At 44.8% G+C, this 16,360-nt stretch overlaps 1 protein-coding gene across 23 annotated transcripts in view; it reads left to right on the top strand.

Annotated features, from left to right (window-relative positions):
* KCNMA1 (potassium large conductance calcium-activated channel, subfamily M, alpha member 1) overlaps positions 1-16,360 on the top strand; it is a 1,059,824-nt gene that overhangs the window by 301,495 nt on the left and 741,969 nt on the right. For all 23 annotated transcript variants that reach the window (XM_006887494.1, XM_006887495.1, XM_006887496.1 and 20 more), the window contains one exon: positions 6,910-7,071. In XM_006887494.1, the coding sequence (XP_006887556.1) occupies positions 6,910-7,071 (162 nt within the window). The remainder of the gene's footprint in view (positions 1-6,909; positions 7,072-16,360) is intronic.

Genomic DNA, 16,360 nt, shown 5'->3' on the forward strand with positions numbered 1-16,360 from the left:
GGAGGGTTGAGAGGGGAGGGATAGAGGAGCAGAGAGAGACCACCGTTGGATAGGATGAAGGGAAAGAGAAGGTACAGTGAGGATATGATGAGACATTGTAACAGTTGACATTGATCCATTGTAGTTAATGTTATAAAACAAAAATGAGTTTGCATGATTAAAAACCATTTTTTTTTTAAAGACAAGGCCAGCCCTCCTGTTTTCAGGGAGCCCCAGGGCAGTTCTCTATAGCTTCCTGCCCCATTATTCATTTTGGACTGCTCCAGTCTTCAGGTTCCTCCCTCCCACCAGCTTCAGAAGTGCTGGGAGCCTGTGCTCCTGCCTCAGGTCGGGGTGAGCTGTGACCATCACAGAAATGTTTCCCGGAGGGTGCAGTGGAATCAGGGTTAAGGCTCTCCTGGCACCAGTGACCCTCTGGCTTGGCCTCCTCCCTGAGCAGTTGCTGAGTCATTCTCTGGAGTGGGACATGGCAAGGCCATTTCATGTGGCTGTAGGCTTTGCACTGAGGATAGAAAGACATCGACATTGCCATGCTTCCTGAAGTGCATTTCCTGCAGGGCATAGCACAAAGAACAGCCCACAGGGTCCTGGACCTGTCTCGTCCCTGTCTTTACCTTCATTACCTCGAAAATGGGAGCTTTGGCTAGTGGCCTTAGAGTCAGAGAGATCTAAGAGGTCGCTCGGTTCAGTATCTGTGTTGGAGTTCCCGCTGTAGCTGTCCTAAGCTACCCAGCCCCTATTGGAAGGCTGCAGAAGTTGAAGTACTTACTTCTTGGGGGCATATTATTCATCCTTCATCCTGCCTGTACCCACTGAGAGTTCAGTTTGGGCCACTGTCCCTCCCTGTGCTGTCTCTATTCCTTTGGACCTCCAGCCTGTGACATGTGCAGCTGAAATGGAATACCCTTGGAGGCAACCAGTGCCCACCAGTGAGGGCTCTGTGATTGGCAGTTCTAATGACTGTGTGCCAAGCACTGGGCCAAGTGCTTAACATCACTTGTGTCACTTAACCTTTGCCAGCATGGAGACTGGACGGACATACTCATCCCATTTTATCAGAGGAGGTGGTAGGGGTTACCACGCACACAGATTAGAAATAGCAGAGCTCACCCAAGCCCAGGTAGATCCTCTGATTTCAGCTCAGATTCTCCTGCTCTGAGCTGCCCCTGAGGGATCTCAGCTTTCAGTTGCCCTGTCTGTAAAATGGGGATAGTTCCACTACCTGCTGGTTCAGTGGAAGGCTTATGCGAGGTAAGGCGGAACAAGTACTTCTTAATTGTCAACATCCGGATCTGATTTGATAAAGGGTGGTCATAACTGTTACAGTGGGCACTGCCCTTTATGTTGTCCCACTGCCCCCAGCAAGGCTGCTGAATCCCCTTACGAGTCTGTCCCCTTTGCTCTGAAATGTGGGATTTTAATACCTGTTCCAGCGTGAGGCAGTCCATGAGTAGAGGAAGATTGGTGGAGAGGGGCCCATCTCCCCCCAGTCAGAAAATCAAAAACATGGCTGGCCTCACTCAGGCTCTGCAGAACTCCCCTCCTCTGATCCTGCTTCCCACACGTGGTAATTAAGCTCACAACATCTAATGTAAGCAAATAATAACAAGGGCATTATCTCCCTTTAGTCTGTGTTTTTCTTGCCTATCATAAAGTAATTAAAATAATGAATGCCTTGTAAAACAATAGGTAAGAGGGCTGGCAAGATAGCATTATCTGCCATATACCTCTTGTGCTGTGAATTATTGATGCATTAAAACCGCTGGGACTGGAGAGGACTCTGCCTCTCTCAGCCTTTCTTAGCTGGTCTCCGCTTCTCTCCAGGTCTACCAGATGGCATGGAGCCTGAGTGCCCAGGCTTGGGCCACAGAAGACCCAACCATCCAGGCCCCTGAGCATCGGTCCTGGGCCAGTTCAGAACTCTCTCCAGGAGGCATTACTGGAAAGGAAACTCAGGAGCCTTTGCTGGAGAGCCTTCCTTCTCTCCGCTTCCACTGTCTCACTAGCTGCCTTGCTGTTCCCCAGTTCTGAAATAAGTAGACAGTTGTGCCACGGGGTGGACGATGGAGCCAGGAAGGAGCTGGGGGTTAAGATCCACAGCCCCTTTCAGGTCAGGGCAGCAATCAAGGCCTGCCTGGATAATGAGAGTCAGTAATTCTCTAAGTGGTCCCCCAGCCCAGCAGCAGCAGCATGTATTAGAGAGGCAGAGTCTCGGACCCACCTCATGCTTACTAACTCAGAAATTGGTGTGTGTGTGGGGGCAGCCATGTGTGATCTGACACGCTCCCCAGGTGGTTCTTACGTCTGCCAGCATGTGAGACAAGCTGGTTTACATGCAGTGCCAAGACGGACAGAGTGGAATAAACGGTGGTGAGATTAACCACTGACTGTGTGCCAGCCCGTTCATTCATTCTCATTGCTGAGACAGAACTGACACATAGCTAACCCTCCAGCTGGCTTTCCAGAGGCTGTAAATCACACAAGAGGAGATTGCTTGTCTTTCTCCTGTGGAACCACTGGTAGAGGCACCAACTGTGAGAGGCACCTCCTTCAAAGCTCCTATGGAGCTGCTGGTGGATTTGAACCACCGGAGAGGTGCCACCACTTGGGTTAGCTGTGCAGCACCCTGTGGACCACGTCACCAGGGCTTCTGAGGAAGCCCTGCAAGGTGGTTATACTCTGTCACACGTGGTTGCTATGAGTTGAAAATCAACTGGATGGCACCTAACAGCAATGTGGAATATTTGGAACTAAAAATACAAGTGTTGTTTATTTGAAATTGAGATTTAACTGGGCAACCTTAATTCCAAGTTGTTTAGTCAGGACTGATAGATGTGACATTTTTATTTCATTGACTCATGTTTATTGAGCCAACTCAATGCAAGGTATCTTTGAGGCATCTAGAATTCATCAGGGAACAAGACAGAAAGCTTTGTTCCCGTATAGTTTACTATAGCCTAGTGGGGAGTGGGAGGCAGTGAATAAGTGAAATACAGTGTATAGTATAGGCTTCCAATACTCTGGAGAAGAATAAGGCAGGAAATGTGATACTGTTGGAGGCAGGGCTGCATCGTCAAAAGAATCGTTGAGAAGGACTTTATGGGGGGATTGTTTTTGAGCCAAAAGCTTGAAAGAGGGGAGGGAACAAGCCGTGGCTTAGAGGAGAATATTCAGGGAAGAGGACAATGGCACACAATTTGGACCTGTTTGGGCACTGCTATTTGATGAGGTGTTTCTTTAGTGGTATCTTTACCATTCAAGGAGACTTTTCTTGTCTTCTGCAATTGAAAAGCTCCAGTGTAAATTTCAGGCACAGCTGGTTCCAGGTGTTCAAATGGTGATACCAGTGCTCTAACACTTTTTTAAAAAAATATTTTTTAAAATTTTAATTGTGAATTTGACGAAAGGTTACAAAAAAGTTGGATTTTTATTCATTTATTGTTGCCCTCCTCCAGCTCACTTTACAACATACCTGTTATATTGGACTATTGTCATATATATAATGCCTAATCATATACTCCTTTCAAACAAATCTTTACTTTATCTGTTCTAATGCAGTGTTGATTATTCATTCTTTTCCTGTTCTTCTCCCAATTACCCCATGTCAGTCCTGCTTCATAACAGTGGTTTTATGGAGTATTTGTCCTTTTGTGACTGAGATATTTCATTGAACATAATGTCCTGTGGTACTGTTTTATAGGTCTTTTGTGTCTCTAGTTAGTTTGCTTCAGTTATTGAATCTTGTGATTAGCTATTGTGATGGATATTTTTTCCTTAGCTCTATTTCTGTATTCTCTTTGTCATTGCAAAGAAATGCAGCTGATTTTTTTTTAATGTTGATTTTGTATCCTGCTACTTTGCTGAATTGGTCGACTATGTCCTGTAGTCTTCTTGCTGAGTCTTTAGGGTTTTTTAAGTATACTATTCTATCATATGCATATAGAGATAATTTTATTTCCTCTTTGCCAATTTGGATACTTCTTTCTTCCCTTGTCTTACTGCTCTCATTAAGACTTTCAATACAGTATTAAATACCTGAGGTGAAAATCCTTGCATAGTTACTGTTCTTAAAGGAATACCTTTAATCTCTCTCCATTGAGAATGAGGTTGGCTCTTGGTTTTGCACATATACTTTCCACTGTGTTGAGGAAATTCCCATCCAGGCATGGTCTTTGCAATTACTTGCGATCCATCAGAAAGCTGGACAATGACTAAGGGTGCCAGAAGAAGAATCGACACCTTTGAGCTATAGTGCTGGAGAAGAGTCTTGAACATACTGTGGACAACCCAGAAAACAAATAAGTCAGTCTTTGAGAGGGTATAGCCAAGTTTCTCCTTGGATGCTAGGATTTTGAAGCTGTATCTCACATTCTTTGGGCTTGTGACCATGAGGGAGTTGGTCCTTGGAAAAGGACGTCATGCTTAGAAGGGTGGAGGGACAGTGCAGAAAAAGAAGAACTTGAATAAGATGCATTGATACAGTAACTGAGATAATGGGAGTAGGTGTCTGAATCAGTGAGAATGGCTCAGAATACAGCATGTTTCAGAGCTATTCTGTGTAGGGTTGTTATGAGTCACAGATGACTTGATGACACATAACAACAACAACAACAACAACAAAGTTCCTATCTTGTTGAGTGCTTTAATCAGGAAAGGGTGTTGGATTTTGTAAAGGCCTTTTCTGCATCAATTGATAGTACCATGTGGTTCTTGAACTTTGCTTTGTTAATTTGATGAATTACATTGATTGTTTTTCTTAGGTTGAACCATCCTTGCATACCTGTTATGAATTCCACTTGGTCATGGTGAATTGTTTTTTTTCAATGTGCTTTTGGATTCTATTGGCCAGCAGATCTAGATCTCTATGTCTATCTCTATGTTTATCTCTGTCTCTAGTTAGAATTTTTGCATCTGTGTTCCTGAGAGATACTGGTCTATAGTTTTTTGTTTTGTGTGTGTGTGTGTGTGTGTTTTTTTTTTTTTATTTTGATGGTATCTTTGCCAGACTTTGGTATCAAGGATGTGTTTGTTTCATAGAACAAGTCTGGGAGGATTCCATCTTACTCTGTTTTCTGAAATACTTTATGTAGAATTGGAGGCAGTTCTTCTCAGAATGTTTGATAAGATCAATTAGTAAAACCATCTGGTCCAGGACTTTTTTTGCTTGGAAGCTGTTTTATTATCTGTTCAATTTCTTCTTTTGTAATGAGTCTGTTCAGGTGTTCTACTTCATCCTGTCAGTTTGGACAGGTTGTGAGTTTCTAAGTATTTGTTTCCTCTAGGATTTTCATGGCTTTTCATAATATTCCATTGTTAACATTTTTTATTTCAGTTGGTTCTATTGTGACATTCCCTCTTTCATCTGTTATTCAGATTATTTGTGTCTTTTCTTTCTTTTCCTTTGTTAGTTTTGCTAATAGTTTGTCAATTTGTTTTTTTTTTTATGAACCAATTTCTAGTCTTGTTTATCTTTTTAATTGTTTTTATGTTTGCTATTTCAGTTATTTCTGCCCTAATTTTTACAATCTCTTTTAGAGGTTGATGATTTGCTTACTGTTCTTTTTCAACTTGTTGGAAGTGTTAGATTAAAGAATCAATTATCATTTTTCTTCCCTTTTGATGTGTTTACTTATTGCTATAAATTGACCTCTGATTACTGTTTCCCAGAGGTTTTGGTAAGTTGTGTTCTCATTGTCATTTGTTTCAAGAAACTTTTTAATTTATTCTGTTACTCACTCATGTTCGAACACAGTGTTTGTTGTTCAGCTTCCAAATGTATGGTTTTTTTTCTACTTTATCCTCTTGTTGTTTATTTCTAGTTGTGGTCTGATAAAATGCTTTGTATTATTTATATGTTTTTTCATTTGCTTTGTGACCTAAAATATTATCTATTCTGGAGAATATTCTATGCACGTTAGAGAAGAATGAATGTATACTGAACTTCTTTTGGGTGCATAAGCCTGTATATATCTATGAGATCAAGTTGGTTGATTGTGTAGTTTAATTCTTCAACATGTCCTAGTACTTCTACTTCCCTGTGTGAGACTTCATCTCAGGGTGGGGTTGCCTTTCCAACTGTCTAGAAGAAACCCAGGCTTGAGTCTCACAAGGCTGGTGCGGGGCGTGGTCATCAGGGTATAGAATGGTCTAGTTGTCTTTCTTCAGTCCTGGAGTAATGTGGCAGTGAGAATCTCTAACTACAAAGACCGAGATAGGAATTTCCTCAAAGAAAACGCAGGGTGGCTAATATGAGAAGAGGCGTGTGGCTGGGTAGGCAAAGCTCACAGCACCCCACCCCTTTCACCTAGTGGCTCTGCATGCCTAGCATGGTTGCTTTCTCGATGGGTTTCTTTTTTCTTTTTCTTTTCTTTTTTTTTTTTTTTTAAAAGGGTGGAAATAATCTCATCTTTCTTATTCTCACTAAAGTGTTGAAAGAACAAAGAAAATACTATTTGAAAACAAAAAACATTCTAAAAAAAATAATAAAAGCTGTGCCCCTCGCCTCCTCCTCCTCCCTCACCGTAGCCTTGAGCAGTCTGCTATTGAGAGGGCATTTCTGTGTGGTTTTGAGCCGGCCCCTCATCTCCTCCAATGTGCATGCACGCTCTGTCACACGCATGTGCCATGGTGTCCCTGTATCTGCACAAGGCCGCAGGCACACTTGTGCCTATGCCCTGTGTCCATCGCTGAGTGCATGCTGGTCCCGGTGCTTATTCACACACTCAGCTTCCCCCCACTCCCACTGTGATAGCCTGGGCTTAATGGCCACACTTTGGGACCACAGGGCAGGGAAGGTGACTCCAGCATCCCTGTGGTTGAGCATCCCCTTGGGCTTGGATTCCTGAGGGGTGTGCTATGTTTTTAACATCTACTTGGTCTATAATTTTACCCCTTGTTCTCTGTTAACAGGAGGCCCAGAAGATTAACAATGGCTCGAACCAGGCTGACGGCACTCTCAAGCCCGTGGACGAAAAGGAGGAGGCAGTGGCGGCCGAGGTCGGCTGGATGACCTCTGTGAAGGACTGGGCGGGCGTGATGATATCCGCCCAGACGCTGACTGGCAGAGTCCTGGTGAGTCCCTGCCCCCTGCTATTACCATGAGGCCTTGTTGTCCATTCTGTGTGACGTTGGCGCCGACCTCCGGCTGTTGGGGATGAGTGAGTGCTTCTGTGTCACCACTGGGGAGAGGCTCTGCCCCATTGCACATCTCAGCCAGTGCTTGGTGTGGCTTGTGACCTGTGAAGGGTCTGGTGGAGACCCTGGGCCACTCATAGGTGGAGGGACTGTGGAGGATATGGGGCATTTCTACTGAATGCACCATGGCCTCCTCTGTGAAGAGGAAAAAGTGTCAAAGAAACATGCCCACGATTCTAAAGGGCACTAACAAATGCTGGAAAGTATCCTGGGACTTCAGAAAGCTAATGTGTTAGTGTTGATGTCTGTTTTTTTGTCTTTTATGGGGGCTGTTCTGTTCCCTGGCCACTGAGCTGAGATGCCATCTTAGTCAGTTTCTTTATTCCCTGAGCATTTGAGCTGGACCCTGTGCACCGTGGAGATTCTCACTTCTCCACAAGGTGAGTCTCATAAGCGGTCCACCTGAGACTACCTGGACCAGCTTGGAGCATTGCCCATGTGTCCTTACAGTTGACTGCTTATGTCTGAGATGCGTCTGGCTTTCTCTGCATTCCGTGTCCTCTCCATTATCCACTTGTTACAAAGCTTGACTTCATAAGCTGACCTTTGATTCCTAGTGTTTGCAATGATGTTGGTAGGACAAGCCAAGAGTGAACAAACATCTCAGCTTGCCTAAGACTGAAGGGTTCTTGGGCTGTGGGACTGTGGTGCCCAAACCAGGGAATCTTGGGAAAATAGGTATGAACAGGTAACCCTACTGAGGCAAGTAGTCCTGGCTGGGTGAGTGACTTCCCTGAGGTAACCTTGCCGACCAACTTTCTTGTGTCTTCTCTGGGCCAGCAGCTCTCCTGAGAACGATGATGCAGGTTGAGTGATTTCTTGTTGCTTTCTGGTAATTCTGGAAGCTTTTCCATGTGGACTGCCCTTCCTGGGCCTGAAGCTGGTGAAAGTCACTTGGTTCATCGACAGAAGGATCAAGGATGTCATGATGACCACGTGGACCAAAGACCACACAAGGCCACTGAGTAGTACCTGTCTTCTTCTACCTCAACATTGCACGACTTGAACACAGCTAGGGGTAGTGAAGGTGTCATTCATTGGAACCCTTGGGGAGAACTCAGCACTTCATTTGGAATAAGTCTCTCATAGGCTGCTTGAGGAAACAAGTCAGACACTGAGTGTCAAGCTCAGTCACCAGAGATGGTGTCCAGCTCGCCTTCTGTTCACTGAGGATTACAGTAAGGTATCTCTTGAAGAGGCTGAAAGTGCAGTTAGGTTGATGTAAATAGATGGCAGACAGAAAGGGGAGGGAATGTAAAGTTGAGATGTTGGAGGAGGAGAGAGAAAATGGTGAGACCATGGAGAAGGGAAGAGCCAAGTCTGGCTGGCTCAGGAGGGATTGCAGCCCTGATGTGTGAGCTGAGAAGTTGCAGACTTGCTCATTTCCTATCACTCTTTTGTGCTTCACCATGAGGGGACTCTGTGAGGGAAGCTTAATGAGCTATTGAGTTCTGTACCTATGATTCACAAGGGACAGAATGAATCACATATTCCATGTGTAAGATGGTGATGGTGGCTGAGGGGTGACCAGCAGAACTCAGGCACCAGTATGACCTTTGCTCCTCTGATGGGACCATTGTCAACAACTCTAATTACCAACAGCATCAACTCACAGCCACATGAGCACCTACTTGGGGCCAGGCATTTTCCTCAACCCTGTGGAAAGTAAGCTGTGACCTGGATTCCGTTCCCCATGTGGATGTTGTCACAAGGGTGAATGGAGGTCAGCACAGTATGTGGGGTGTGTGGGTGTGTGTGAGGGAATTGAGAACGTTTTCATAATGAGCAGATTCCTTGAACGGAGACTCTCAGGATAGACCAGGCACATGCTGTGGCCTTTTTCTTTATGAGATCCTTAAATAGAATATAGTAAAATAAATATATACAAGAGCTTGAAAACAAGAAATGGGCTCAATTGTTCAGAAATGGTGAAGAACAGCTTCAGAAACAAAAAGAATTTGAATTGAGCTCAGAAATGTAAGGTAGACTCCTCTTGAAATCCAAGGACAGGAACTTGCTCCAAGGTGGAGTTAACTGGCTGAGCAGAGCTAGGTGTGGGGCGTGGAGGGAATGGAGGGATAGGGGATGAGGCTCAGCGCTGTAGACTGGGAAGGTGGGCTGGGGGCAGCTTTGTGAGGTCTTTACGTGCCAAGCTAAGGAATTTCACATGGAAAGGAGAGTTTTAGGTCAGGGGAGCCATGATGGATTGTTTCACAGAGAACCAAACTGGTTAGGTGGAACTCAGAGGTCCTGAGACCAGTTCTGATGGTGAGCTAGTGTCAGCAGGATGATGGGAGAGAGGTGGCCACAGTGGGCCAGGAAAGGCGAGTTATGAGCGAGCATTGAGTGGTGTAGAAGGCAATGGATGGAGTGATGCTGTCTAGAACTCATGGAGCTAAGCACACACATCAGCACCTTAGTACCAACTCACCATCTAGTCAAACCAGGTTGCTTTCAATTCTGACCCAGGAATCATGTATATCCATGTAGAATTGTGCTCTGCAGGGTTTTCCTCAGCTGATTGTTTTAGAAGTTCATAGTCTGGCCTTTCTTCTGAGGCGTCTTTTGTGTGAATGTGAGCCTCCAACCTTCCAATCAGCAGCCAAATGCATTAACCATTTGAACCACCAAGGGATGCCATTGAGTTTACTGTCACATGGTGACGCCACATGTGTGAAAGTAATACTGTGTCCCCTAGGGTTTTCAGTGGCTGAGTCTTTCTGGAAGTAGAACACCAGACCTTTACCTGAGGTGCTTCCCAGTGGAATCAAACTGCCAACCTTTCCGTCAGCAGCTCCACTTCTGCTGGCACCATTACCAAGAGTTTCTTGACTGAACAAGCTACAGTGCTCAGTCTTATGTGTTGTGACTGGCAAGGGCTGTGTTGTATTAGCCCCTCTCTCCCATATTGCCATTGTAATGCAGGTGTTCGTTTCAAGGATACAAGTCTTATCTATTAAGCCAACTCCATTTTGCAGTTGAGAAAATCAAGGCACAGAATGACAGTGGCTTGCCTCAGAGTCTCTAGTTGGCTGGTGCTGGAGCAGCCACGTCCTCAGGCCACCTGCCTCTCTGTCCACTGCTTTTTCTGTGATATCACTTCCCAGTCAAAAATAATGTCTCTTCATTTCCAAGCTATTGCCAGCTGCCCCTTTGACTGTGACATTTTGACATTACATCGCTGAGCCAATTAGGACTTCAGGCTGCTTGGCCTGACTGTTTTAATATTTCCATAGTCTGTCCAAGACCTTTTCCTCGGACTGCCCAAGGTGCCAGCTGGTCTCTGAAGGTCTTCTTGGAGAAAATGCACCCTGCTACTCTTATCTATGTAGAGTGAAGGTGGGCTGCTGCATGGAAAGCAGACATTCAGAGTTCCAGAAGGTTCTGTCAGAACAAGCCTCTCCTCTAGGAAAGGAGGGCAAAACCTTGTTCTGGGCAAGGGACAGATGCTGACTGGAAATCACAGTTCATGGAAGAAAGTCGCTGTGCCGTTTCAGAACCCAAAGCTGTGTCCATCTTGAGCTGCCCACATGTTAATCCCTGCAACAATGGACTAAAGCAAGACTAGGCAACTGTCTCCTCAGCTTCCTTGCTCACTTTTTGTTTTCCTTGATGCATGGCTCGGGAGCTTGGCCTCTTTTTCTGGGCCCCCTTTCTCATCTTCTTCATTGACACGGGTAAGAATTGCACAGCCGGAACACAGAAGGTAAGACCCAGCTGGGAATGGATTCCCCCAGGTGATCTCTGAGTATTTGTAGGCTTACCTCTGGCTGGATCCTCTGGCTCTTCATAGGCGAGCACATCATTCATTCAGTATGTGCTTATTTCTCACTGACCATGCACCATGGACCGCCTCAGGCTTTGGGGACAATGCAGGGAATGACTGAGGTCTATAGATGTGACTTCTTTTCTGTGTGGAAGCTAGATAGAAAGCGGTTGGATTCAGTTGACAATGATGAATCATATGCCCAGCGCATCAGTGCTCTTTTCCAATTAACACCTCATCATTGAGCTGATAAACATTCCTTGACCTTCAGATCTCAGAGTAGCCCGTCTTTGCCCTGCCTCACTCTGGCACTTCCACTCAGCTAAGCAAAAGCAGCCAGGGCCAGGCTTCTCCTGGAGCCGGTGGCTCAAAGATGGCAAGGTATCAATAAGAGCACTGGCCTCTCCAGGAGTCCTATGCCTGACATCATTTTTTTTTCCATTAAAAAGGTCCAAGTTACAAAAATAATGTATGCTTCTTTTGATGATTTGCAAAATACCAAGAGAGAAATTTCACTCCTGGATTGCAAGATGCCATGAACCAAGGGACACTTCAGTCTAGGTGTTGTTGAGGACTTTGGTCACTGCATTGCCTGCTTTATGGAGCCTCATGGCAGGCATAACTGTACTCCTTCTGGTCATCATGCTGTGAGCACTCTAAACTGGGGATAGGATTGTGCCTCTCCTCCTTTGGAGGCCACTTGGAGCCAATGGTGACCCACTGAAAATTCAGCATGCTCATTCTGTGTGTTCTCCACCCACCTGGCTGCATCTTGTCTTCTCTCATTCTCCCTTTTCCATGACTTCTCTCTCCTGTGTGATGCTAACATAACTGCAGTTAGGTGTTCCAGACATTTTCTGGGAGCCACATGAAATCCTTTTAAGAATAAGGCAGCATATAAATAAAGTGGGTATGAAAAACTAAAGTGGAATTTAAAAAAATCTATATCTAATCTATATCTATCTAGCTATCTCTCTATCTCTCTATCTATCCATCCACACACATACACACTAAGTGTAGTTTTTTTTATTCTTTACAGAATTAGTATTAGAGATAGTCCAGTTCAAGAATTGGCATTATTTTTCCACCACGAAGAGCCAGATTTTGACTGTTAGGCGTTGCAGGCCGTACGTCCCTCCAGTGATTTCTAACTACTAAATTACTTATAGTTTAAAAGGATCCATGACAGGAACTACATGAATGGATGTGACTGTGTTCCAGTAAAACCTGTATGTACAGAACCAGGCAGCAGGCTGGATGTGTTCCATGTTTGCTGAGTCCTACTCTCATTCTTCCAGCTTGACAGATAAAATAACTGATAGGCAGAAGAAAGGTGGTGTTTTTCAGAGATCATACAACACATAAGAGACAGTAATGAGGAAAGGTAGATACACAGACTCATATGAGGACAAATCCAGGGACCCACACCCTCTACTCAACACTCTATCTATCTCTACATTGTGAAAGCTCTTGTTTCTTTCCATGTTGATATCAGAGTGACTGTAGAGTTTCTGTCTCCCATACGCTGGCTTAGATTCTCAGCCATTGTACATTTTGTACACCCATGACAATGACAACATTTGTCTGCTGTTAGGGCTTTGAACAGATTTCTGTGGAACTTCCAGACTAAGATGTGCTAGGAAGAAAGGCCAGACAATAGATGTCTTGAAAATGAGCCAGAATAAATCCTGTGGCTCCCCAAAGTCTGATTAGCAACAGATCATAGGGTTGGCCCGGAACCTTGAAACAGTTCCTTGTCTTATGAAGGGGGCTGCCATCAGTTTAGGTCAACTTGATGCCATCTGGTTAACGGCAGGAACGTCTCCTTGGGAAACGTGTCTTGGGCCTAAACTTGCTTCATCTCAACATTTGGGCTGTGCTGTCCTTTATGCTTCTTGTCAAAGCTCAGCCTTACCAGTGCAGCTACTAGCTCAGTGAGCAAAGCAGGAGCATTTATAATTATTCCCCTTAGTTATTTCTACCACATTCCCATGCTCCTTCATTTGAATATTGCTCCAGGAAGCATCATATCTAATTCTGTGAACTGAAAAAGAATACTGCTTGCTTTAATGTCTTGAGGATTACTCGCAGAAAGAGGAAGAATATTCTGATCTTTCCCTTTATTTTCCTAAAAAGATAGTGTGTGTGTGTGTGTGTGTGTGTGTGTGTGTGTGTGTGTGTGTAACATTTATATTTACATTTTGTCTAGAGTGAGCCTAGACCATTTGATCCTTATCAGCCCAGAAGACAATTCGTATCCAGCATCTCTTCAAATAGAGATAATCCTTGTGTTTTGATAGAGTGCAGTTGGAGTGCATGGACTGCCGTGCTGTTTGTACATGAAATGGAACCGGTTGAGTAGAGTTGGGCTGCACGTGGGCAGTGCCATGCACTGTGTTCATCTCTCCTGTTATGTGGCTCACGATGCTGGCAACAGTTTGCTTCAGCATCTTCTACTTTTCCTTTTCTTTCTTTGGTGCCTGGTGGCAAATTCACACACAGCTCACATTTCCATCCCACTCTACCCCCTCTCTTCTGCGCACTCCTCACCACTTTGTTATATTTTAGGCAGATCTCATAAAAGTCTTATATCATCAGTAAATACCGTATGCCACAGAGAGAGCAGAAGGATCACAGCACTGCATTGTTTTTATTATTAAAAGCACTCTGACATAGAGCAGGTATCTTACCTTCTGCACCGGTGCACAGACATTTCACTTGAGCTTTTATTTGACTGGTTTTAACTCCACTCATCTTATCCTGTGAATGTTTGACTCAGAGTTTCTATTTGTAGTGTGAATCAAAAAGTTAAAAAAAAGAATGAATGCTTCCTATTATTGAACATGAATTTTGCCCCCCTCTGATGGAAACTGAGCTAGATTGTAGTGTACTTGTTATTTGTGAGTCTGGATCATTGGGTGGGCGGGCACACGCAGTCAGGGATCACTAGTTGAGCAGGCTGATTGAGGTAGTGAGCTGCTTGTCCTGGAGATGTTCCAAGAACATCAACCAACCTTGAGTGGTGCTGATCTGTCAGATGGCTAGACTTCATCTCCGTTTTGTTGGTTGGGGTCACAGAACATTAGATTCAGGAGGTGCTCCAGGATAAAAATGCTTCCCCGGGAACTTGGACAGACCTCTTTTTTTCATCTCCATCTCGAGCTTTTGCCAGTGGATGTAAACAAGCAAAGAAATATTCAGAAAAGTCATTCTATTCCCACCTGGAAGGGCCCAGCTTTGCCTCCATCTTCCACTCAGTTCACCAGGGAGCCCTGTCCACATGCAACATCATTGCACCTAACAGAGGACATACCTTTGAAAACATTAAAGCAGCCTATATATCAGCAACCTACAACCCTCCAACCAAATCCGCCTTGAGCCTCGTTTGTCCAACTAGCCAGCTAAGAATGCTAGATAGTTAGGTTTATTAAAAAAATCAAAAGAAGAAGAATATTTTATGACAGGTGAACAAGAAATTTGTATTTCCATTGTGCATAAGAATAGAGTTATGGGAATACAGTAGGCTCATTCATTCACGATTTTCTGCGACTGGTTTCACTATAGGGATCCCAATGCAGGGTCCATATAGTTCATGAAACCTGAGGGTATCACATCAACCTGATGACCACTAATTTGGGTCTTGCTTATTCCTTTACAGAGAAAGTTTGCCTGCAAACTAGACCATTGATTACCCTTCACGCTGATGGCTCTGCCCATATTCCCCTGTAGCTCAGCAGCGTCCTGCGCCATCCACTTATCCACCCTTACCAACAACTACAGTCTGGTAGACCCCACTCGCGGCACTGGGTGTGCATGTGAGAGAGTTGGTCTTTATGGTTTCCAATGGCTGCTTTTGCCAGGTCCTCCTTCTAAAGTATCTCTTGGTTAACTTGAACCTCCAGCCTTTTGATTTACAGCTGAGACCCTCATTGTTGTAGAAGGGCTCAGTGACACCTAACAGCAACAAAACAAATTTATTCCCATGAGCTCAGTTAAATCATGCGCAGAGAGAAAGAGGAAGGAAGGACAGAAGCAGCGAGACCCCAGTTTCCATGGTCACAGCATATGGATTTCCACTCCTAAGGCCGGTGGAAAGGTCTGGAAATAGGTAGACAATTTACTCCCCCTTGACTCCTCCCCTACCTGCAGCAAATCCACTGCTGTCAAGCTGATTCCTACTCCCCGCGACCCAAAGGGCAGAGAAGGCCTGGCACACAGGGTCTCTAAGGCTGCAGTGGACAGTGGTCTGCAGGGACCTCTGCTAACTCAAGGCTGTGGTGATTTGAATTTTCCCACCTCTTTGCTGAGAAAGACAAGTGGTGTCCTGTTAACAGTTTACAACCTTAAAACCCTGCTTATTGAGGATTCCTGTGCGTCAGAATGCTGTGTGTAGGGATTGGTTTGAGGCAATGAGGTTTTTTACGTGTGGTTTAGCAGGTTAAATACTGGGCTGCTAACTGAAACGTCAGCAATTTGAACCCACTGGTCACTCTGAGGGAGAAAAATGAGGCCATCTCCTCCCATTAAGATTTAGAGCCTCAGAAACCAATGGAAAAGCTTCCAGAATGGAAATTGACTCAACAGCAGTGGGTCCGTTTACGAAAGCAGATATCCACCTCTTTCCTCCATGGAACAGCTAGAGGGCTTGAACTGCTGACTTGGCAATTAGCAGTCACTCGCTTTAACCATTTCTTCTCGATAAGTATTCGCTCACTGCCATCAAATCAGAACTGTGTTGGCATTGACTGTCCAATTGGTTTTCAAAGGACAGTTTCTGTGTAAATCGCACAGGAGAAGATTGCCCATCTCTCTCCCGTGGGACCACTGATGGATTTGCTCTGCCAGAGAGGCAAGGCCTTTGAGTTACTTGCACAACTGTCTATGGACTGTGGTCCAGAGCACCGCACATATCCTGTCCTGTTTTCTCTCTCTCTGTAACATGCATCCTTGGGAAGGAGATGAGGTGGCTGTTAGGCCCTGGAGAATAGCTGTCTGTCAGAAACCAGACCTCTGACGTCAGGTTGCCATGTCCCAGCCCCAACACGCTCCAGAAGTTTCACCCTGGACAAGATGCTTCCCCCCTTTTTTTAAAAAAAATAATTTTAATGAGCATTTACAGAGATTTTGGATTTCCATTTATTCATTGCTGCACTTCTCTCCCCGCCCAGACCTCCCCCCACCACCCCAGTTCACTCCTCTCTTTCAGAAGTAAAAGAAACACTCCCTCCCTGGTACACAATCCCCCCGCATCCCTTCCGCCGCCCCACGTACATTCCACTATGCAACCTTAATTGTGGACTCTTATGATAACCATAATACCCTATCATACATTGCTTTTCAATTATTCACTCCCTCATCTGTTTCAGTGCAGTATACACAATTTATCCAGTTTTTCTCAGT

Source organism: Elephantulus edwardii, unplaced genomic scaffold (assembly GCF_000299155.1).
Source record: "Elephantulus edwardii isolate Elephantulus edwardi_28Jun2011 unplaced genomic scaffold, EleEdw1.0 scaffold00058, whole genome shotgun sequence".
NCBI lineage: Eukaryota > Metazoa > Chordata > Mammalia > Macroscelidea > Macroscelididae > Elephantulus > Elephantulus edwardii.